The 21,524-nt window shown below is 54.6% G+C and overlaps 6 protein-coding genes across 6 annotated transcripts; 3 read left to right on the top strand and 3 right to left on the bottom strand.

Moving 5' to 3' along the window:
• Positions 1-286: 286 nt before the first annotated feature.
• CCMA1212_002081 (uncharacterized protein) lies at positions 287-2,554 on the bottom strand (the record flags this gene model as incomplete). The annotated part of the gene is made up of 4 exons (XM_073699483.1): positions 287-1,329; positions 1,390-1,601; positions 1,657-2,346; positions 2,550-2,554. 4 exons carry the CDS (start codon positions 2,552-2,554, stop codon positions 287-289), a joined length of 1,950 nt encoding a protein of 649 aa, XP_073562037.1.
• A 5,526-nt stretch (positions 2,555-8,080) lies between these two features.
• CCMA1212_002080 (uncharacterized protein) lies at positions 8,081-8,544 on the bottom strand. Its single transcript, XM_073699482.1, has 3 exons — positions 8,368-8,544; positions 8,277-8,324; positions 8,081-8,245 (listed from the first exon to the last, which is right to left on the bottom strand). Exons 1-3 carry the CDS (start codon positions 8,477-8,479, stop codon positions 8,127-8,129), a joined length of 279 nt encoding a protein of 92 aa, XP_073562036.1. The 5' UTR covers positions 8,480-8,544; the 3' UTR covers positions 8,081-8,126.
• Positions 8,545-8,701: 157 nt separating this feature from the next.
• Positions 8,702-9,639, top strand: CCMA1212_002079 (uncharacterized protein; the record flags this gene model as incomplete). The annotated part of the gene is made up of 2 exons (XM_073699481.1): positions 8,702-8,765; positions 8,915-9,639. The coding sequence occupies exon 2, from the start codon at positions 9,205-9,207 to the stop codon at positions 9,637-9,639; it is 435 nt and encodes a 144-aa protein (XP_073562400.1). The 5' UTR covers positions 8,702-8,765; positions 8,915-9,204.
• A 2,989-nt stretch (positions 9,640-12,628) lies between these two features.
• Positions 12,629-12,836, top strand: CCMA1212_002078 (uncharacterized protein; the record flags this gene model as incomplete). Its single annotated transcript, XM_073699480.1, is given in 2 exon segments — positions 12,629-12,632; positions 12,649-12,836. The coding sequence occupies 2 exon segments, from the start codon at positions 12,629-12,631 to the stop codon at positions 12,834-12,836; spliced, it is 192 nt and encodes a 63-aa protein (XP_073562401.1).
• Positions 12,837-14,041: 1,205 nt separating this feature from the next.
• Positions 14,042-15,749, bottom strand: CCMA1212_002077 (uncharacterized protein; the record flags this gene model as incomplete). The annotated part of the gene is made up of 3 exons (XM_073699479.1): positions 14,042-14,837; positions 15,325-15,579; positions 15,625-15,749. 3 exons carry the CDS (start codon positions 15,747-15,749, stop codon positions 14,042-14,044), a joined length of 1,176 nt encoding a protein of 391 aa, XP_073562396.1.
• A 459-nt stretch (positions 15,750-16,208) lies between these two features.
• Positions 16,209-18,807, top strand: CCMA1212_002076 (uncharacterized protein; the record flags this gene model as incomplete). The annotated part of the gene is made up of 2 exons (XM_073699478.1): positions 16,209-16,241; positions 16,309-18,807. The coding sequence occupies 2 exons, from the start codon at positions 16,209-16,211 to the stop codon at positions 18,805-18,807; spliced, it is 2,532 nt and encodes an 843-aa protein (XP_073562397.1).
• Between the last annotated feature and the right edge of the window lie 2,717 nt (positions 18,808-21,524).

Raw genomic sequence — 21,524 nt, 5'->3', positions numbered from 1 at the left:
GGCACCCTCTCGGGAACAAGGAATCAGATTTGCAGTTAAGAAGATTCATCATTATGTATTATATGTTGTCTATACCCCATGCCACCCTTGTACTCGCCCAGGTATATCCAGTCCATTTTAAACGCCGCCCAATGCTAAATCAATGCTCCCACTGTCAATCGTCGAGGATATCAGTCTATAAGATGTTCCCCCTTCGTGTATAATCAATCATTTGGTCGGTTGTTTCGGTTCGTGCAGTCTAGTTGTCTGTTGGCTCCTCGCCTTCCTAGTTCGTCTGCTTCCTAGTTTATGGGTTGCTGACGTAGCTCCGCGCCCTCCTCAGGTCGATATCATCGTCGGTATCGTCTCGAGGAGCAGCACCATGAGTGGGGACCCTCTGGGCCTTTTCGAGGTCATTCGGGTTCTGGGTCGTTACCACCTCATCGTCACCGCCGTACGCATACTTGCTGCGAGCGCGGATCTTTGCGCCCCAGATCCAGAAGCAGTACGGAATCGCGCAGCAAGCCAGACTAATGAAGGCCAAAAGCGAAGAAGCCCACTGGTATCCCAAACGTGCGTACATCTGCTCGGTGAACAAGACGACACCGGCGCCCCAGAAACTTCGGATGCATGTCTTGGCCGCAAGAGCGGAGGCGGCTTGGTGCTGGTAGGAGTCGACGAGATAGTTGTTTGCGGAGTTGTAAAGGAAGATGAAGCCGAACCCGACGGGGAAGCCGCCCAGGGCCGGTCCGACCCAGATCAGTCTCGGGTACGAAGTCCAGGCGAAGATGAACAGTCCGATGGGGATGCACCAGCAAGAGACCATCATGGGAATCAAGCGAACCTCCGCAGGTGGCTTGCCGTTGTACTTGTGAACCATCTTAAGGTAGTGCTTGTTGACGAACGGAGAGCAGGCAGCGGAGCAGAGAACGCCAACGGCCAGGGGGATGAACATCAGACCAGTGCTGCCGGCATTCCAGCCCTTGCCCTCCTGGAAAACGATAGGGTAGGCAACGAAGAACATGTAGAGCAGACCGTAGAGAACGCTCATGTACAGCGAGATGAGAAGCACGATGAGTTCCCGGAACAGCAGCTGGAAGGGTCGGATCATGAAAACCGTGAGCCGCTCGCCCATGGATCTCTCATCAATGTCTTGCTCAGTCACGTAACTCTCGTCGCCCGTCTCCTTGCGGAGCTTCTTGGCGCGGCGGGAGAGAATCGTAGGGGCGTAGGTTTCGGGGACGGTGAAGGTGATGAGAAACCAGACAACGCCAGCAAGGATAAGCTGAATCCAGTACAGCCAGCGCCAGCCAGCACCATCGGCAAGGTAGCCACCAACAAGAGGGCCGACTGTTTTGCGATTGGTCAGTTGAGCTCAACTCTGTAAGAGATGTTTGCAGGTTCACTTACTGGCTGGTCCAATGAAAGGAGCGGCGGAGAAAGCAGCCATGGGAACACCGCGCTCCTCGTTCCTCCACAGATCCGCAAGCGTGCCGCCGACCAGGGTCATGGGGGCCGAGAAAGCGATGCCGTCAATGGCTCGGCAGACGATCAGGGTTCCGATGTTCTGTGCAACAGCGCAGGGGATGATGAAGACGACGGCAAGCAGAAGTGTTGATCCACTGCCCGGTGAGTTAGCATACAACAACTGCTTTCAAATGGCGTTCCGATACTTACTAGATAATGCGTCGTCCAAACACCTCGGACAGAGGCGCAAAGGCCATGGGGCCGACACCAAAGCCAACGACAAAGACTGTGATGGTCAGAAAGGAGACCTCTCTGCTGACGTGGAAAGTCTCAGCAGGCCCAACAAGATCCGCAGTGATGACGGCTGAGCAAAAGGCCACCACGAAGCACGTCAGGGCAACAACCATGGTGCAGTACCACTTGTATGCCTTGGACCAGTTCTTGGGGTTCTCCGGATCGTTGGGGGTGAAGGTCACCAGCTGGTAGCGCTTCTCGCCTGCCGCGCCAGCAACGGCCGGGGGCTCAACCGGGCCCGGGATGGCGCCCGTGCGCGATTCCACGCGGAACTCGTCAAAGTTGGCATCGCTGGTAAGCGTACGATACGGCAGGTTTACGTCGAGGTTCGGATCGTACGTCTCCTTCTGGGGGCTGCGGGTTCCGCTGGCTCTGCTGGCAGTCGACCCCCGTCTTCCAGGAGCCGACTTGGAGGGTCGACGGCTGGGTTGGTAATGGGAGCCCTGTTCCTTGTCCACGTCCGTGGCCGGGCCCTCTAGGGTCGCGGCCGAGTCTGATGATGATGATGATGATGCCGCCATGGCGGATTTGGAAATGGTTATGCAGTGGTTAAGGTATGCAGAGATGGCTCGACAATTGCAACGATGGTACTGCTGTAAGTGGATGCTGGATCCCAGAGTGTGTGGGAGTACCAAGAGTGAGTGTGGCTCGAATCATGCCATCGTCATCCAGGCGTGGCGTGCCCCGGATATATATATCCAGGCCAAAACATGCTGCAGAACCTTCGATATGATGCCACAGGAATGTTGATAGTGCTGCGCTTCTAACCTCGGTCCATTCGCCCGGTATTCTCGAAGCCGAAGCCGGACGTCATCGTGAGTCGCCCAGGGCAGGAGCTGAACAAGCCACGAGGTGCAGCTGCCAAAACGCACAGCAGCTGGGCGCCCCACCGCCGCCTGCCGTCAAACAGATTTTTTAGGGTCGCCCTGCAAGTGCCGCGATTGGCCAGCACGGATGAAGCCGAGAAAGAAGAGGCGACGCAGCTGCCCGAAAGAAACAACCATAAACCAGGTGACGGCTCCACTTGAGGGTCTTATCGTCAGCCTTGCCGCTTGCGTCCTGTGATAAGTGGCGATAAGGCAATAGTTGTGGGGCCGCAGGGGGGAAATAAAAGGCTTAGCCTGCGATGTTATTTCCAGCTCCACCTGGCTAGACAGGAAGCAGCTAGTCGGAGAAGGTGAGTGAAACAAGATAATTCTGCTCAATGTTGCCACAGAGAAAGAGCCGCGATTTGGAAACAACATGCCTCAACGATTTCCGCGCTGGAAACAACAGAAAATTGACGAACCAAGCCGCGGTGTATATAAGAAATGCTTTACATGACCAGTTACACCTGTTTTCTAGGCTTCAAAGGACCTATTTTGACTGGAACGAGTCTTGTCCGGCAGGCAGATTCGGGGGCACTTACGGTGCCCGGAAAGGTGGGCCCCGGCTATGGGACCGGAATAACGGAATCGGCAGTCGTGACGCGCCACTGACGGATCAACTACAAATATTAATCAGGATGCGAGGAACGACATCTCATTTTTTTTCGACGCCATCCTGCATATTGTTGAATTCTTGACACTGACTGGAATGGCTTGGGACGACGGCTTGAACGGTGACATAAGACATCAATGCTCATGAAAGCTTTTATACTGCTATCAAGACTGGTTCAACTGGAACGGAATCATCGAGCCATGACATCAGACAGCAAAGCTCGGAAAATGAAAGTCTAGAACTTTTTGGGTGCCCGAGCATGCCTGTCAAATACTGCTGTTCCTCATTTAGCTGCAGTTGCCTTGTTGGGCATATCTTACTGGCGCTAAATACTTCTTTGTACCATCCCCCCGTTCCGTTCCAACTTCACTGCTCATAGCCCCTGATGAACTCGACTAGAACACTGATTCTTGATCTCTCTCGATATGCTTAAAGGGAGATGACTCGCATCGATTCAGCCTCTAGTTGGCAAAAAGCTCTCCAGCTACAGTCACTGTTGGAAGCCTAGGACATGCAGAGAGTCCACCCAAGCGGAATCCCAAGCCACGACCAAGTGGTCCAGCCCTGTAACAAGAGCGTTCTATTCCAGTTTGATACGCTGCCCTGAGTTAACACGATCAGACCCATATTTTGGGTCTAATTAGGAGCCACATTATCGATGCTAGTCCTCGTGCTCCATATTTTTAAGATGGCTCGTACGAGCTGAACGTGTATATCTGACGCCTCTTATGGATCGTAAGGACTTCACCATGTGGCTACTTACCCCTGAGCAATGGCAGCAAGAGCTCCGATTGCGGCCATCAATAGCCGATCTGAATCGAGAAAAACAAGTTGATGGGTTCTTTCTGCTGAAACCACATCATGAGTCACGAACATGGACAGACCCAGCATCTGCTTGTCAGGTCGAGAGGCCAACATAAGAGGAGGATGCTTCCAGATCATCAAAAACTCTGGAAGCTGATCTGCAACTCTCTCAGCTCACACACCTGTGTAAGCTGCCATCAGGGCATTGCCGACAGCATGAGTGCTGGGCAATAGTTTCTGTCCTGTGTAAGACGGAATCGCGTCCGCCTCGGCTGCGGTACATCCCGTCCCTTTCAACGAAGCCGCTCGGCCTCCACGGAACCTACCAAGGTCCATGGAGAGTCCAAAGATCCTTCGGAAGGCCAAATGTCATCATCTTCACGTTTTCGTGAAGGATCGACTGAGCGTTTGTAGCCGCGAGATGCCCTGGTCGACTGTCTGTCCGCTAGATGATCGCATACACAGCTCTACGATCACCTCCCTTGAGGATTTACCCCTTTTCGCACCTTGAGAGTCTTTATCTGATGAACTCTGTTAGCTTCAGACCTCCGCGGGTACTCTACCGGCTACGTAGGTCGGGCTGCAAGCGCTCCATATCCGAGTCCCTCTTCGAGGCTATCTCTCATCCTTCAGACATAGAGACCCATCTCTTTCTATAAACTAACAACATTCTTCAAAGTGCCGCGTATCAAACTGCCAGGCAAGTAACATCACGACAAATTAGAAGAAAAAAAGCCGGTGTTACCACGAATTAAACGAACCGAACCCTGTTCACGAACGTTCGACAATCGACCATCCATCGTCTACGATTCGCCATCCACCATATTCCACGTTTCATATTTTTCTGGCAGCAGGGCCACGCAGCCATTACGCACACATGCCCTTATCTTTTCACCAAAAACAGTCCCTTTCCACTCCTTTGTCCCTCTTTTCATTTTACAAAGTTTTTGTTCTGCACAGCATTTATCTCGGCAATGTTCGGCTATTGAGTCAGCCTCGAACCGCCTGTGGAGACGACTGCTGACAGCTTCAATCTCACCAAAAACATCAAGCACACATGTCACACCCAAAGGAATCTCGAACTCGGCGTCCCCGTCATCACGCAGAAAAATATTCGCGCAATATTCGTCTCTCTCTCTCTCTCTCAAAAAAAAAGGCTTCATCAAACAATCGTTGACGAACTTCGATTCTAGATCACCCTGCAGATCCACGAGTGCCGCCTCGAACAAACGCATCATCCCGACTTATACCCAACAACAGCCCAATAGCCCAACCACGCACGCAAACTGATCATCATCGGATTCTGGAGAAAATCAATGACATGGCAATGTCTGGATAAGTTCGATGGCGATTTTTGACAATTAGCCTGATTTCTTTCCATGGTACGAGGCAGTTTCATGTTGCTCCTTTTCCAACGCATTCGCCTGCAACGTACAATCTTACGATCTTTCCCTACGCAGAATCACAGACTTGATACAAAGCAAGTATTGATGAGCAGCTCCCATCGACAGAGGCCCACTTACACGTCGATAACGCGCGTCGATAATGACTGAGGCCCCGAAATGATATCCGGGGAGAGGCATCGCCTTCGACGCTCGAAGCTCTCATCGCATCTCGTTCCATCATGTAATACTGTAGAAAGCTTCCAATCTTTGTCATCATCAAGAGGCAACCTCAGAAGATGCGGGTACAGTATGCCGCTCCCTACTGTAGTGCACACTCCCATCTCATTCCTACAGACAGCCCGCCATGATCCGCCCGTAGAAGTCCAACAGCCCATCATCATATGCCGGCCATCCAACTTCAGGCCGATGACGAACCATCCCAAATCAGAAGAGAAAGAGATAGAGGCACAAAGAAGAAAAAAAAGTCTTCAGCATCACGCTTCACGGATGGAGGTGGGGGTGTCAATATTTAGCCCAGAGCTAATTCTTGCGTCTACTACTGTCAAAAAAAGCTCCATGGTCGTCAAGAAGCCAACGGAGCAGATAACCTTTCTGCAGTATCGCAGCCAACAGAGGCGTGCTACTAGAACTACTAAATTGCTAGAACCATCTGTGCTATGTCAATATGCATGGCAATACGTTTGCAGAGATGCCACGTTCGCAAGCTCTCATTGATACCGCTTGTCATGGGTGGAGGCGCATCGTACTCGTAACATGGCTACACCACTTAGAAGGCGTTTCGATGAGACAAAGACAGAGATAGAGGCGAATAACACAGATAACACAGATGGCATCGCAGATTCCGCTCGTGCAACGCAGATGAGCTCTCACCGCCGTTATGGCCGTCAGCTGTCACAAACCCCCAGCCGATTGCAGAAAAGGGCGACGACTCTCACAGCTCGAATCACGCGCAGTTGCAACCCTCTGAGGTGCCACTCGCTATCCCAATGTCAGATCCCTCAAGGGGAAACAGGAAAAAGGCAACCAAGGGACTGCCAACAATACAGAGCATGTACAAGTGCACCCACACATGAAATGGTTACGTGTAGGTGTCTTCACCCCTCGGAAACGTGAGAACACAGCGAGAAAGAACATCCACCGAAATCTCGCCCCTCTCGCAAAAGGTGGCGTATTCTACCTCGCCTTTTTGCGTCGCCCTCCAAGGACGCACAAAGATTGACGCCGCAAAGGTGGCGACGATCCCCCGCAAGCCCAGGATTCCTTTGGGAAACCATGGGGAGGGAGGATTTGATAAGAGGATTTTGCTTCTCTGGCTGGACGTGATTAGCCAACCAAGGGGACTGACTGTCTGCCAATCCACCACGCTGGCGGCGCGAATGCAGCGGTTCGTGCATTAGCCCAGCAGCACGCATGAGGACGAGACGGGCAGGTATGACGCACTGGGCTTGGCGGGAGCATTTTAGGGGGGGAAGAGACAGAGGGAGAGAGAGTGTGCGAGAAAGGAACCTCGAGACGTGCAGCTATTCCCAGTCTGCGGAGGGCGAGAAAGGGAGGGAGCGTAGGGAAGAGGCCCGAGAATCGAGCCCTTATCCGCGCGCATTTGCCGCCATGTCGCGAATACACCGGTCATCGTGCTTGTTATAGTACTCTGCACACTGAGGAATCGGAGCATTTCTCGATGCAGCGGTGTGGCCGGGAGGTGACTGAGCTGGCCGGCTGGCGGGAGCGAGTGGCATGTTGGTTGACTGGCTGGTGACTCGAGCAGCACCCAGCATCAGCAGCCAGATGCCGCAGACATGGGCAAATGGCAGTAACAGCAAACGGATGGCCAAACCGCAAAAAAGCCTCGACCGCTGGAATGCCCACTCCGGGGAGTTCCCAAGGTCATGTGTCGCCCTTTGGATCCGCTACGTAGGTATGCATCGTATGGTGGTGATATTTATGGAACAGCCGCTCGAACCGCGCCAAGCCAGCGAGAGATCCTGGAGCATGGCCTGGCTCCTCCTCATGAGAAAAGGGTAAAGAAGGAAAAAATCGAAAAAAGAGACGAGGAAAAAAAAGAGCTAGGAAAGAAATCTGGCAATGAACGGCGATCGGCGTAGCACTAGATGAGCTGGCGATATTCAAGCGAGGAGGCCAATGTTGTTGATCTGCGAGCAGGGACAAAAGACGTTCGTTTCAAGCTGATGATGGTGATTCTTGGATGCCCTCACTTCATGTCTTTTGGTTTGTCACTGCTGGGGCGAGAGAGACCGCTAACACGATCCAGTCCAGTGGGGCACGGTGATCATTTCTCGTCCACAGATTGAACGAAGAGGACATTGAAGGCATCAGAGGGGCCGGACTAGCTAGCAGCTGTGGATGCATGAGTCTAGAAACTTTTGGTTCTATCGTGCATGGAATGAGTGTAAGTCGATGTCAGACCGTCAAGGCACAGCCATAATACCATACCATACCATACCACCTCACTTGTAGTATCAAGTCATAAACTTGATGGGTGCAAGTAAGGGGAAGCACCGGCACCTGCTGGTGTAGGTATGAGCGGCATCTCTGAAACGCTAACGTGCAGCATCACCAAGGATATCAACCGGTAATCTTGTGACTTGCAACTGCGATCTTCCTCGGCAGATGAGAAAAGAAAATTCGGGGTCTCAAGTCCAGGGGATACTGACCCTGTCCTGTTCGCGAAAAGCCCGGTCAGGGTCTTCCCAAACGATCGTCGCTTGGTTCAATGTTGCGTCCAGGCACTTGCGGTGATACGACTTCGTATTCCACTTGTAGCACGTACACGTCCGGAGCAGCAGTCCTCCCTCTGACTGCACGTAAATGCTACGACAACGTACTTACACGGCACCGGGCCTGTCTGGAGACAGGGAGTGAGGTGGCATCGCGCCACTGGGGTACGCAGTTCGAGGTGACGTCGAAACAGATACCTTACCCCATTCTTGTGGGAGTGTGGATGCATGTATGTGCTCCGTCTTCTCTTCATGTTGTCCCCGTTCTTGAGAGACCATGGCGGTTGTGCTCCGAGCTTCGCATGATGGGACCATCTCAGAGTGCACCAGGTGGCTCGTGAATCGAGTTTGACAGGAACCACGCCAGCGAAGAACCAAGGCTTTCCGTACACGACATGAATCAATCAACTCGCCAAACCGTTGATGGTCGCACTCGTACCATCACCGAGGCTTTGCGTTGGTGGTTTACGTTTTGCCTTCTCATAAACACCGCCGCGCCATTGGCTGACAGACAGCACACCACGCATCCCCGGCACAATGTACGGAATACATGCTCCTATGTGCTTCTTGGCAAGGCCAGATACTACAGGTTGCACCGCCTGTAAGTAACCTGGTATTCGAAGGTAGGGTTGCTGTATAAAAGCTTCAGGTTAATACACGTACGTGCAGTTGATAGATATCAGATAGCAGCTCCAGATCGGAAAGTCGAGCAAGTGGTGGACGAGGCGTCCTGATGCTTATCTGAGACAGGACAAAGCAGCCAAGAGGTTGGCTTTGCGCAGGTGCCAGACATTGTACGCAAGGGGTGGCAAGCTGACGCCCTCTCCGGTGTCTCACAGTTGGCCCAGGCCTCCCCGGCTGGGCGCCTGGACCCGAGTGCTGTACATGCATGCAGCTATCATCGCACGGCGGCGCCAGCAGCTCGAGAGCGGCTCATCAGCTGCTTATTGCGGAAGGCCACGCTGCCGCGGGAGAAGAGTGGGAGCAAGGAGGAGGACCAGACGAGAGGGCAGACAGTTGCGGGCAAGCAAAGATGTTCAATGGCTTGCGGGCTTTTGGAGCGTGCAGAGGACACAAGTTTGGAGCACGAAATAGCCACGGCGCCAAGCGACGTGGTCGCGCACACAGGCTTGTCCCTCGCTCGAGGCGGTGAGCGCGATCCAGCCGCAAATAGAGAGCAGAGCGCGAAAGGTGGTGTGTGTAGTGAGTTACTTGGTATTATTAGTGAGTGTGGTGTGTGGCACGGACTGCGTCCGGCATGCCGTGCATCTCGGGGCGGAGAGTATCAAAAGAAAAGGCGAGCGAGGATCAATGTGGATGGACAGATGGGAGGGATGGAGGGGCAACAGCTAGAGAACCATCGCGAAACCTCCCTGTCCTTGTCCCAAAGCCTGCCCACCGCTAGTCGCGAGCAAACAAAGCACACAATCCGAGCAAGCCTCAACACCGCAAATCTCGACGAGAAACACGTTTGACCATCTCGGTCCGTCGAGTGGCTTTCGGGCGGTGCCTCTTAGTCAGACGTTGCGAGCGTCACGGAGTCATGCCAGCCAACGGACTCGTACGAAAGACACGCCGATCACTGATACGGGCGTTCGGCTAAATGTGGGCATGGCGTCGCCCTCGAGTTGTCCTTGGGAAATCTCGGGCTCAGGCAAACGGCCGGCTTGAAGCTAGCGAGAGGCCGGCTTGGAAGTTCAGGGAGCCCATGTTCTTTGAGCTTTGAGCCTTGGGAGCTTGGAGACGTAGATGGCTTCAATGTACTCTGTACGTACGGACGGGAGTGGTACGAAGTACGAGTTGCTTCAGGACCTTGATAGGAGGTAGAGTAGTAGTTTGTGGTGGCAGTAGGAGGAACAATACATATCGCTCGCTGCAGAGGCACGGAATATCGACAACACCCTGCCTTCCGGCAAGCGAAACGCGAGGCAAGGGATAGCGAGAGAGATGCGTTGGATGCAACCGTCGGCGGTCGCTTGTCGTCTGAGACGAGACGGAGGCGTCCTTTTGTCTTGTCATGGATGGTGAAAGGCGTCCGGGCTTCTGGCGCGGTGGTTGGTCCAATCTCAAGGTTTGGCAGTGGATGCAAAAATGCCAGAATTCCCTGCCCTTTAGACAGTCAGACAGACAGACAGACAGACAGACCAGAGAAGGCCAGTCCAGTGTGGGGGGTCGGTGTGGAGTTGGGATGTTGGGCCACACACACGATGCTCATGAGACAATCCCTGTCGTTCGGAGTGACATCCCTGCCTCCCAATCAGAGAACGAGGGTCTCGCCTCTGGTGGAGATGCTATGACATAGCTTTGGAGATGCTGAGGACTGCAGAAAAGAGGAGAGAGAGCGATGAAGACGAGGGCGAGCATCAACGTCGTCGACTCGCAGTCGGTCATCTGGCGTCCTTGTCCTGCTCGTGATCTGCGATATGGCATGTGTAAACAGAGGCACAGACGAGCGATGGTGCAATGGAGACAGAAATGCAGATCGCAGTTCCGACTGGATTGAAAGTACGTGTACCGGTACGCGCACATGCTCGAACTGGCGCAGTGCCACGGGCTGACCAAAACACCAAACGGGCCAGCATCTAGAGTCTCGTGGATACACCATGTCTCACCCCTTCTGGTCTCGAAAATGATATTCTCCATGGTGTCGCGAGTTTGGCGCAGGGCCCGTGACGGACATGTCATTCGGGACAGCCTGTGGACCTCACTCATGGATTTGATCCCCCCCCCCTCCATCCACATCCCTTGCCCAGCGCTAAGTTTAGCGACTCCAAAAGAAAGCGGGCTCCCAATTTCCAGGCCCGCCACACTTCATCTCAAAGAGGCGCGCCGTGCATGGCCACATGCATCCCTGCAGCCACTCCCAGGCCAAGATGGCTGCCGATTAAAAAGGGACCCAAGATCCCCCCGGCCAAGGGCTAGCCTCACATGCTCTGTTTTGCTGTGCTTTTCTTAACCGAGTACAGGTACATCCGTCCCAGCGATCGGACGGCGAGCCTCGCCTGCAAGTGTGTGATACATATCGGCTTTTTTTCCCCCTTCTTTCGATGGGCATCTGGGCGAGGGAACAGAACCGACTCGGCTTTGCTTCTCTCCTAGTAGTAGCTGGGCCAGCTGGAAAAGGTACGAGGCAGGAACACGGCCGGCCCCGGCGCGGAGCCTTTCTCGACAGTGGGCGCTTGAAGGGCATCTCTCCGAGAGGTTGTACAAGGCAGCATTCGGCCACCAACCACGTTCAAGTCGCGGGTACGCTCTTGTACCGGGTACAAGGTCGCGCTGCCGCTGCCACGCAATATGGCGCAAACCCCACTGCTGTCCGCCGTCGTTGATCGCCGTCAAGTATCCGATACCTCGGCTTGGACTTGATGACTTGAGGTTGATATCAGACCGCAGCTTGTACGAGATGGACGTTCGAGCGAAGAATCATGGAAACCCGTCCGAGAAGCATCATCGTACGTTGAGCCTTTTCCCATCACGACCACAAGCACAATGACGTCGTTTCTTCTACCGCCACGTTCTTCCCCTTGCCTTGAACAATGGTTTATGCCGCAAGTGGATTATCACCAGAACAGACCTATACGCTCCGGCTCTGCTCTAGGCTCTTGGTATGGCAGTGTGATTCGTTTCATGATTCGTCCTCGTCAGTTTCGTCGGTCAAATCAGCTGAGGACAAAGGGTCATGATGCCTCTTGTCGCCAGCTACGGATGATGTCAACCTCCACCTACAGCCAGGAACTGTCACCCAGGCAGCCTTTCACCGTTCTTGGCCGTCGACAACATCCCACAAGGCTGGTGCAATGGCATGATGGTTTCGAGATGTAGAGAGTAATACTGTAAACGCATGTCGCGGCGGAGCAAGACGCGACTCAGCGCGGTCTATGACGAATGCCGAGGCTGCGGCGCGGCTGTCGCTGAAACTGCCGCCGCGGCAAAGAATGAAGAAAAGATCAGAAACCGGGAAACAGGACGACTGCCAGCATCGACATCTGCAGTGCTATTATGCTTACCCAGCATCTCACTTTGATAGAGCTTTCCAATTGTTTTTAGCATCATGCAGGTATGAACCCTGTCCTGGGGTCACGCCATGACGGATGCTAGCTCTCCGTACGGACCATCCTATGGGGCATTTCCATCTCGTCAGGCCAGCCTAATCTTGAGCGTCGCCGTGGTAACTTGGGCCTGGACTTCAACTTCAATTTTCCTTCTGGCAGCTGGCAAAAAGGCTTGATATTTCCAGGTTCCGCAAAATGGCCCTGTCCACGAAGCGACTCATGGGCACGGCCGACAAGACAGGGGTGGATGGCCGATTGGGGCCATTTCGGCGAGCCCATTCCGAGCAAAGTGGCAGTGATACCTGGGTTCACGTTACAAGCGACATAAGGTCAGTACTCCGTACAATAGGTACCTAGCGTCGTGGATTGGCTCATGCTCCTCCCTCCTCAGCTGCGGACTGGTTCGACCACAATGCGTACGGAAATACGCAGCACGCAGACGCCGTACATGCGCCTGTCGACCGGGCGGCCAGTCAACGGCGGGCATGCAGAGGGTGCTGGCTCGAGGCCAGCTGGGCAATGTCTCGCAGCCACCGAGTCGGTTCCAGTCCCATGACAAGGAGCGGCACATGTATCTGGAACCTCATCGAGACAAGCAAAACTTCCATCGGCGGCTGTGAGCGTTCAAGGACAAGGGAGTGGCCCTCAGCGATCTCGAGCCTAAGATGGCCGTGGAAGGGTGCCCGCCCAATCAGCAGCGCCAGCGGGCCGGATCTGGGATTGCTGGCGTGCGTGAAAAGCAGAGAGGCAAGGAGCAGTCCGTCAGTCGGGGGCAGAGCAGGCGAATATTGGGCTGGGCTGGGCTGGGCTGGGCAGGAGACTGAGCCGACGACGGGCTGGCTGCAGCAATACATGTGCTAACAGTATCTCTGAGACGACGCGGGCTGGGTTGGGGGGGCTGGGAGCTGGGGAGGGCGATTTGCTTGGTTGCCGCTGTTGTTGTCGTGTTGCGATGGCGGTTGCTGTTGTTGTCAGCCGCAAAAGGGGAGTCGGTCGTGTGCCTCTCCCTTTCTCCGTAGGGCCCGAGATGGACGTTTTCGGAGAGCTGATGTGATTGATGCATCGAACGACGAGCCAGACCAGAGCGCTGGCACAGGCCGCATAGACAACCTTACCTGAGTAGTACAGTATACCTCCACTCGCAAACAACCTCCTCTGAAGGCGCCGTGGCTCACGGCCCAGGATATGGAGACTGGAGACTGGATACATTGAGCAGGTCCCCTCGTCGCTGCTCGATTGGCCTGCGGACTTTGAAACGAGCCCGTCAACTTCGTCACTCCCGCCGTGTTTTACGTAGCCAAACTCGTCATTTTACGGGTTGCGCCTCGCTGCAAGCCTCCAAGGATGCATCCCTGCTGGCGCCAAAAGAGAAAATAGAGAGAGAGAGTAAAAGGGAACCCCCACATGATGTTGGATGGACCCTCCTCCCAACATCAACATCACCAATCTGCGCGGTGATTGGAGGCTTGGGGGGAGCTGCTCCCTACATGCAGGTGAGGGAGTGAGTAGCGCTGGGGTGTATCGTGTACATACCTTACATGCCGCACTCGCGACGACGATGTTTCTTCTCCGTGCTTGTTCTGTTCTGTATTGTACGGAGACGGAGAGACGGACGCTGCTGGCCTCTCGAGTTCGCTCGTGTCATGGAGTCGACAATGTCTTGAACGCTCTCCTCTCCCCCTCTAGCTTATCGCTCACGTTCGGTACTTTTTCCTCTTTTCCCCTCTTCTCTCACTCTCCATCTCTTCCTCCGTCTCTCCGGCTTCCTTTTCTTTTCCTTCCCTTCCCTAGCGCATTACACCGCACCAGCACTAGCAATTTCTCTTTAGCAATGATCCTCTATCAGGCTCTGAGAGAAACGGGCAGACATAGAGAGAGAGAGAAGAAGAAGACCCTGTCGTTGGGCTCCATAGATTGGCGCCACTGCCGGGATAGTAGCGAGGACGTTATGAGCGCCAGTGTTCCGTAGTGCGTTCATGGGCCAGGCGGCGTAGAGATAAGGCATTGATTGCTTTTTCGTTTCAATTTTCTTTTGATTTTTTTTCTCCAGGCAAAAGGAAGATGGGTGAGCCTTGACAACCAACCGAGTCTGAACCACCACAAATCGTGATCCCAATCGGCAGAGAGGCGCCAGCGACAGAGACATCCGATGCCTCTTGATGCCTCCCGTCTCTCCCTTGACTTCGAGCGCCGTTGCGGCTGGCCGTATCGTCGGCGTACATCCATGGATGTACCTGTACCGCGCCCCAGAGCGTCCAGCGCTGCCGCAAACCACTCGTCCGGCCTGCGAGCAAGTGCCAGAGGCTCCGCCACTGATTGGCTCCTCCGCCGGGGGTGCACGCACTGAGCGCGGCAACTGGGCGCTGCTCCAGCGCTGAACGGCCGAGGTACCGGGTACTTTGCTCGCTGCGGCCCACCCCCCAGCCCGCGCCATGACCTGTGACCCTCCCCAATCAGCAGGCATCAGAAGGGCCCTGTCGCCAGGCCCACCGCGCTTGGTTCGCTTTGTTATTAGAGACCCTCGATCCCAAGACCCCTCCATTTTCTCTGCCTCTTGGACCCTTTCCCTCGCCTTGCTCTCAACATCCGCCCTCACCTGCGCGACTACGGACAGACAGAGCCTGTGCAAGGCTTCAGGTTTGCTTTGGCTTTGCGTCTGAGTGCACAAAGAGGGCAGCCGCCTTCTCCGCCAGCAGCGCATCGCACGCATCGCATCGCATCGCCAGAGAAGGCGCCTGGGTATCTGCCGGCAGATTTTTGGGCGGACCAACGGCGGTTCCTTTTGTTTCCCCCTTCACTTCTTCGAACCAGCCCGCCGGATCCTGTTCGTCCGTCGTCGTTCTTCCTTTTTCTTCGTTTGTTTTCGACTTCCAAAAGGAAACTTCCTTGACCTCCGTTGTCTTTTATTCTACTGTGTCGATTCCTCCTCCTTCTGCGAAGACGTCGCCTAATCGATCCACTCCTCGATTCCGTTGACGACAGGTGAGTCACGGTGTATTGCTGCTCTCCTCTTGTTTTTGCTTCCACGCTTCGTTGCCGTCCGCTACCGCTGTTCTGCCTGTTCCGCTTGCCTGCTCTTTGACCATGTTCCTACATCTGTCTGCCTACCTATTTGCCCTCTGCTGCGTGGAAACGAGACCCAAGGAAAGAGAGAGAACGACGGAGAAGAGAGAAGACAGACCAGATACCCTCGCCGCGAACCTCCTCTCCTCTCCAGACAACTCAACCTTCCTCCCCAAAAGAACCCAACCGCTGCCTCCTACTGTCCAACCACCACCTCCTGCCTCGTACAAAGCCCTCACTTCTTCCTCTTCTGCCCTTCGCGTACGACTGCCCTCTTGGCACCTCTTGGCTGGCATCCTCCTGTGCTTCGTTGCAGCCAGTCAGCAGTAACCGTGGCGATGCTACTTCTCCTTGATGCCCTGGTGTCCTCCTTCGGGTGCTCGGTCCCTTTTCTGTCCTTTGTGACCGCTGGAACGACGTTGGTGAGGCCTCTCTGCGCTCTCGTGGGCTGGCTGAAAGGGAAGTGGCATGATGATAGATTGATCGCCTCATCCGCCAATCTGCTTGGTAGCCCGCCTTGCCAGTTTGTTCAATCCTCTGTGAACCGGTCCAGATAAAGCAGCCGTTCAGTTCTCCCCCTCCCTTCTGTGGTGTTACATCCTTGATGTACGCACGTTTTTCTCTTCCTCTGCTATTAAACCCCTATGGCTTTCCCCATTTTCCTATGCACAGTTTACTATTTGATAGCAACCGTTTTCAATCCTCAGTTGCTAACGGTTTGACATAGCGTGTGGCTCAAAGTTACACTTCGAGGGCATCGACCATCCTTTTTTTTTCCGAGCCAAGTCGCTGCGGACACAAGCGAGGCGCAATCTTCCCCAGCTCGAACCGCCCACGACGCTCCTCCGCCGTTCTTTCACTCCGAAATATATAATACCCATATCCTCTTCTTTACCCTCGATGTCTGTATGACCCTGAATACCACAGAAATGGATTCAGAAGACGGAGGGTTGTTCATCAAGGTACATAGCCCCGTTGGTGGTCTCGGATTAGGTGTTGGGACGCGAGCGTGCTAACCTCCAACAACAGCAACTTGCTGCCTTTGTGCGCACACACGAAAAGGCCCTTGCCAACGCCTTTCAGCCTCAGCGGCGCGATGTGCGTCACCGGGCCACGCAGAGCACGAGCTCTGCCACGCTCTCGCAGGCTGCGACGTTTCCAGAGCGTCCGTCGACTGCAATCTCCAACTCCAGCTCGTTCGCCAGCTCGCTCTCTCTGGGGCCGCTCAACTTTGGTTCGCATGGCGTCAAATCGGCAAAGCTGGCCCTCACTCCCCACCACCTGTTCTACCTGCTCTCTCGCTTCGAAGAGTTGGGTATCAATGTGGGGCCCATGAAGGTTCGCTTGGAGGATCTCCACGACAGCTCATCGTCTGCAAACTACGTGTCATTTCTTAGCAACACCCAGCGGTCTAGAAGCCACAGCTCTGATGTCGGCTCCATCCACTCCGTCTCCAGCATCCGGAGCGTCATGTCTGGCATGTCTGCTCTGTGGGCCAGCTTTGGCATCGGCTCCAGCATCTCGGCTTCCCGGACGGAGCGTCAAAAGGCCGCCCTGGAGGCGGACATGAAATATCTGTATTCCGCCTTCACCAAGATCCCCTGTCTTCGCCTGGCCCCTGATTGGCGAGCCCGACTCATCAAGGGCTACGAGGAGTTCCCCTTCGACTCCGCGGTCCCCCTGTACGTGTTCAAGAACGTCCAGGCCCTGGAAGTGAGCAACATTGATTTTCGTCAATTCTTCGGCTGGGACCGCATGGCCGACCAGCTCCGCTCGCTTACGCTTAAGCATGCTGGCATCGAGGACCCCGCCGATATCCTGATCGACATCGTCCTGGACGACATGGACAAGAGACGTCGACGAACGTCCAAGGCTCAATCTCCGCCATCAATACCGTGGAGCGGGAGCCACAGCCCCCGCAAGAGCCCAACCATGCCCGGCCGTGAGTTCTCGCGATCGGTGTCCATCCCCGGCTCCCCGGATGCTCGGGCCTCTCTGGGTGACCTTCACGTTGGCTCCGTGGGACCCGGCGAGAACGCCGTCGATGACGGTAATACGTCTGATGGCTCGGCCCGCACTCTGAGGCGGCAGTCGACTGAAGACCTGCCGCGGTCCCTAAGAAAGGACTCTCGGCCGAGGAGCAACTCCCCGCCTCGCCCGTCGAGCTCCCGCAACCTCTCCAACCACCACGCCCGATCTCAGCAGAGGATTCGGCGCTCAGGGTCTGGTAGTTCCAACTCCAGCATGTCGGACTCGTGGTACCATCACCATGCCAGAGGCAGCTCTGCGAATCTCTTGGGCAGCATGATCCTGCCCTCTTCCAAGTGGCGCTTCCTGCGACACCTCAGCTTGGCCGACAACCCCATGACGTCGATTCCCGCGTCCAGCCTTGCTCCTCTCTCCAACACGCTCTTCTCCCTTGACTTGTCATCGAACCTCTTCAGCCAGATTCCGGACAGCCTTTCCACCCTCACGGCTCTCCGCGCCCTCAACCTGTCGCATTGCATGATTGACTCTCTGCACTCGCTGACGCGAAATCCCCTTCCAGCCATCACGGCTCTCAACCTGCGAGCCAATAGACTGCAATCTCTCGCCGGGATCGAGAAGCTGTACCCTTTGGAAAGGCTGGACCTTAGAGACAACCGGCTTACGGACCCCAAGGAGCTTGCACGCTTGACTGGGATTCCCGACATTCGTGAAATCTGGGTCGAGGGCAACCCCTTCACCCGCACCCACAAGGATTACCGCCTGACCATTTTCAACCTGTTTCGCATGACGCCGGGATATACCGAGGACGTCGTCATTGATGGCTCCTCCCCCAGCTCTGCTGAGAAGCGGCTGCTGGTCGACCGAGTTCCGATCCCCGAGTCGGTCCCCGTGGTGAAGCCGATCGGGTCCGAGATGCGAGGCGTCGATGTAAGCAAGCCCACCGTCGTCTACAGCGCTGTCAAGGAGGCGTCCGTTCTGCGCAAGGAGCGGCCCGTGCCAAAGGCCATCGCCAGCGAAATCAACACGACCTCGACACGGCGCCGCAGGAACACCAAGCGACGCATTGTCGAGGTCCCAGCCAGTGATAAGACCCCGGTGCCGTCATCGATCGATGTGCGCAGCCCGAGCTTTCCGATTGCCTCTCCCATTGACTCTTCCATGGACGGCCACTATCGGATTTCTCATTCGTCAAGAACGCAGCCGTCCTCGCCTCACATGACATATCCCAAGATTCACGAGCGTGGTAGCGGCGGCTTCTCTCCGGAGAATGGCCATGCGAATGGTGCCGCCCATGCCGACCGCATCTTCAACACGAGTGATATCCAGCAGCAAGACTGGGACGCCGAGGGCGAGCTCTACCGTCGTAAAATCGAGGCCCTGCGCGACAAGGTTGGCGAAGGCTACCTGAGCGTGCTGAGCGAGGAGGGCTGGGATTCGAACAACATCTACGGCTCACCAAACATGCCCACCAGCACTGCTGCCCTCCTGGCGGCCCATCACGCTCCGCCCATGCAAGCCGTCCACGGAGGCCACTCATGATAACCCTCCCGGTTGCAACTTTCCGCGTCCCAAGTCCAGTGCCTTCAGACACTTCTCAATGATACCCCGCCGATACCATTTCTACGTCTTCATACAAGTTTTGCCCACTTCACTGACCGATGTGCAACCCTCCGTATACGTCTCTTTTGCTTCAATGTCCATTTGCCGCGTGTTTATTTTACCTTGTTCTTTTCCAGATGCAAGGCTCGAATTGGTATCGTGTTTTTTTCCTCTTTTCTTTTACGGAGCATAGCGGATGTGGCGTCACGGCTAGGACACGAAAGATTGCTGTTGCCTGCAGGGCTTGTTTGAAGCCCTTTTCTCTTGATTTCTTGTGTCTTGTTTCACGGATGGTTCACTCAAATGATGTTCAGAGGCTGGGAAGGAAATAAAAAAAAGGGGGCTTGTCACGTATGGATGCTGCATGATTTTTTCTGTTTTGGCATGACTGTTTCCTTGTTGTCTTGGCGGAGAGCAGCCAGTGGCATGAGCTGGGTCTGCGATCTCTTTTTCTGTCTGCCTTGGAAACGGCGTTGCGGCGAGGGGAGACGGACACCTGTGTCTTGTGCTCCTCCGTCCTTGTAGCTTCTGGTTGGCACTCCATTGCTTTTCAGCGTCGAGATGGTTTTGGCAAACGAGGAATAGGAGTGGATAGACTGATGAGCTGTTGGCGGAAGAATGATACGCAAGCGAGTTTCCAGCACTGTTGCGAGTCTCATTGTGATGCTTTGCGTTCCCTATGACTGGCTACTTGGCAACCTACCATGCTCACCTTAGCCTTACCTAGTACTTGCATCAGTCAAGTCAGGACATGCACAACTAATTGGGTAGCGAGCAATCAACGGATAGGTAGGCATCCATGGTCTCAAGCTTGTTGTTAGGGGACACCCTATCGGCCATATACCTTACTGGCAGCATGATGATGCAATGCATGTACACGCACATGTAAGTAAGCCCACACCACCACGACAGCGCAGTCTCTGCGACGGAACATCAATACCTAACGCTGCTCCACCATGTGCGTAAGAAGGGTTTTTATGACAAGTTGTCCCGAAGTGACAAGATGAAAACCAGCTGACAATCTTTGCCTACCTACCTATATGTAAAACTCTGGTTCAGTGGGAGCAACAAACTGTTTGTTAGTCGCGGCAATGAGGATCTATTTGACGGTTCTTGGCGTATGCATATTGAGCTGACGGACGGTGTTCTCGGCGATTCCATTCTTTTCATTCTGTCTGTTGCCTGCTTTCTCCTCCTGGACCGCGCACATTAATGGCGCTGCGCAGGTTTTTCAATTCACGCAGCTCAGTCTCTGCTAATTTTTTGACGAAGATCACCCCAGGGTCTGAGCAAATCCGACAAGCTGCTATGGTCATTATACGCGAGATTCTACATGATATCGCGCATTCTATTTGTCGAGGCTCTGTACCACAATTCGACTGCATGTTCCCTTGAGCTTGGGCATCCTCGTGTAAGATTCATTAGACACCATGCATACAGATGGACTTTACGGCTTCTGCTGTTGTCAATGCGGTCATTTCCACGAGCCTTGAGGAAAGCGCCATTTCGCCAACTAGTACATATACTCCCGAGTCATGACCGGCTTTCTGCAGCTTTGTCATTTACCTCGGTCGCATCACGACAATCGTCAGCCATTGTTTGAGACAGAGCAGTCAAAACAGTCAAGCCAACCCATACCAAATGGCAAGACATATGCAAAAGGGAACCCCCCAGACTGGATTCGGGGCTGACGGGAGCAAGCGTAAAGAGGGTGGACCACTCTTCTCCCACGCATTTCCCTCCGGTTTCCCTCTTTGTCTTTGCCTTCGGGGGGAGGGGACCCAATCAATCTAATCGGAATCCGGGGGTTTGCGGCCGGCGGTGCCTGGATGGATCGTGGCGGCCATGCATCAGACTAGATACCCGATGCCGATCTAACTAAGCAACTTGACGGGGCGAGGTGTGATTGGGTGAGGGACCAGGGGGGAGTGGAAGGGGATCCGGGCGGTTGCTGCTCTGCACTCTGTCTGTCTGTGCTTCCCAGGGGTTTGGGATCGAATGGTAATTAGGCCGATTGCCGGGGAGTGGGCTTGATGGTCTGGTCGTTTGGGTTATGGTTAGAGTGCTTCCCGCGCGATTGGGGATGTGGGGAAGCAGATTGGGGGTCATGAGAGTTGTAAGTAGAGGATGGATGGGAGGAGGAGACGGAGTTGGAGTGGTCATGAGTCGAGGACTGATTGAACGTTGTCATGGCATCTTTCTCCATCTCCATTTATTGACACACGGTATGGCATACTTGGTTTTGCCAGATCATGACCACTCCCGACATGAAGCCGTTCTTGCGGCGGTTGGCTGTGTGGACGGGGACGGAGATGCGGTTGAGTGCCGCACACTTATCACGCTGCATGTCGTGTCGGATGCAGATGCTGGCGAGTGCCGGCTCCGCTTCACATGTCATGCGATCGATCTTGGTTGAAGAACGCATGTGCACTGTCGTCGATTACTTGCATTCACCCTATCATATGGGTCGGTGAAGCTACTAATGGAAACACATGCAGCAAGTCAGTCTATCACAAAGTGAGGTAGAGTCCATCTCCTCATGAGATTCATCCAACTCTTCAAACAACCGAGTTCACATCGGTTAGCGCATCTCCCAGGCACAACACAGCTCGGCAAGGCTGCAGCGGCTAGTCCCAAAGCGCCCAAGCGCGGCCCGG

Source organism: Trichoderma ghanense, assembly GCF_004382785.1.
Source record: "Trichoderma ghanense strain CCMA-1212 chromosome Unknown scaffold_1, whole genome shotgun sequence".
In the NCBI taxonomy this organism is placed as follows: domain Eukaryota; kingdom Fungi; phylum Ascomycota; class Sordariomycetes; order Hypocreales; family Hypocreaceae; genus Trichoderma; species Trichoderma ghanense.
This window is presented reverse-complemented; position numbering and strand designations above follow the sequence as displayed.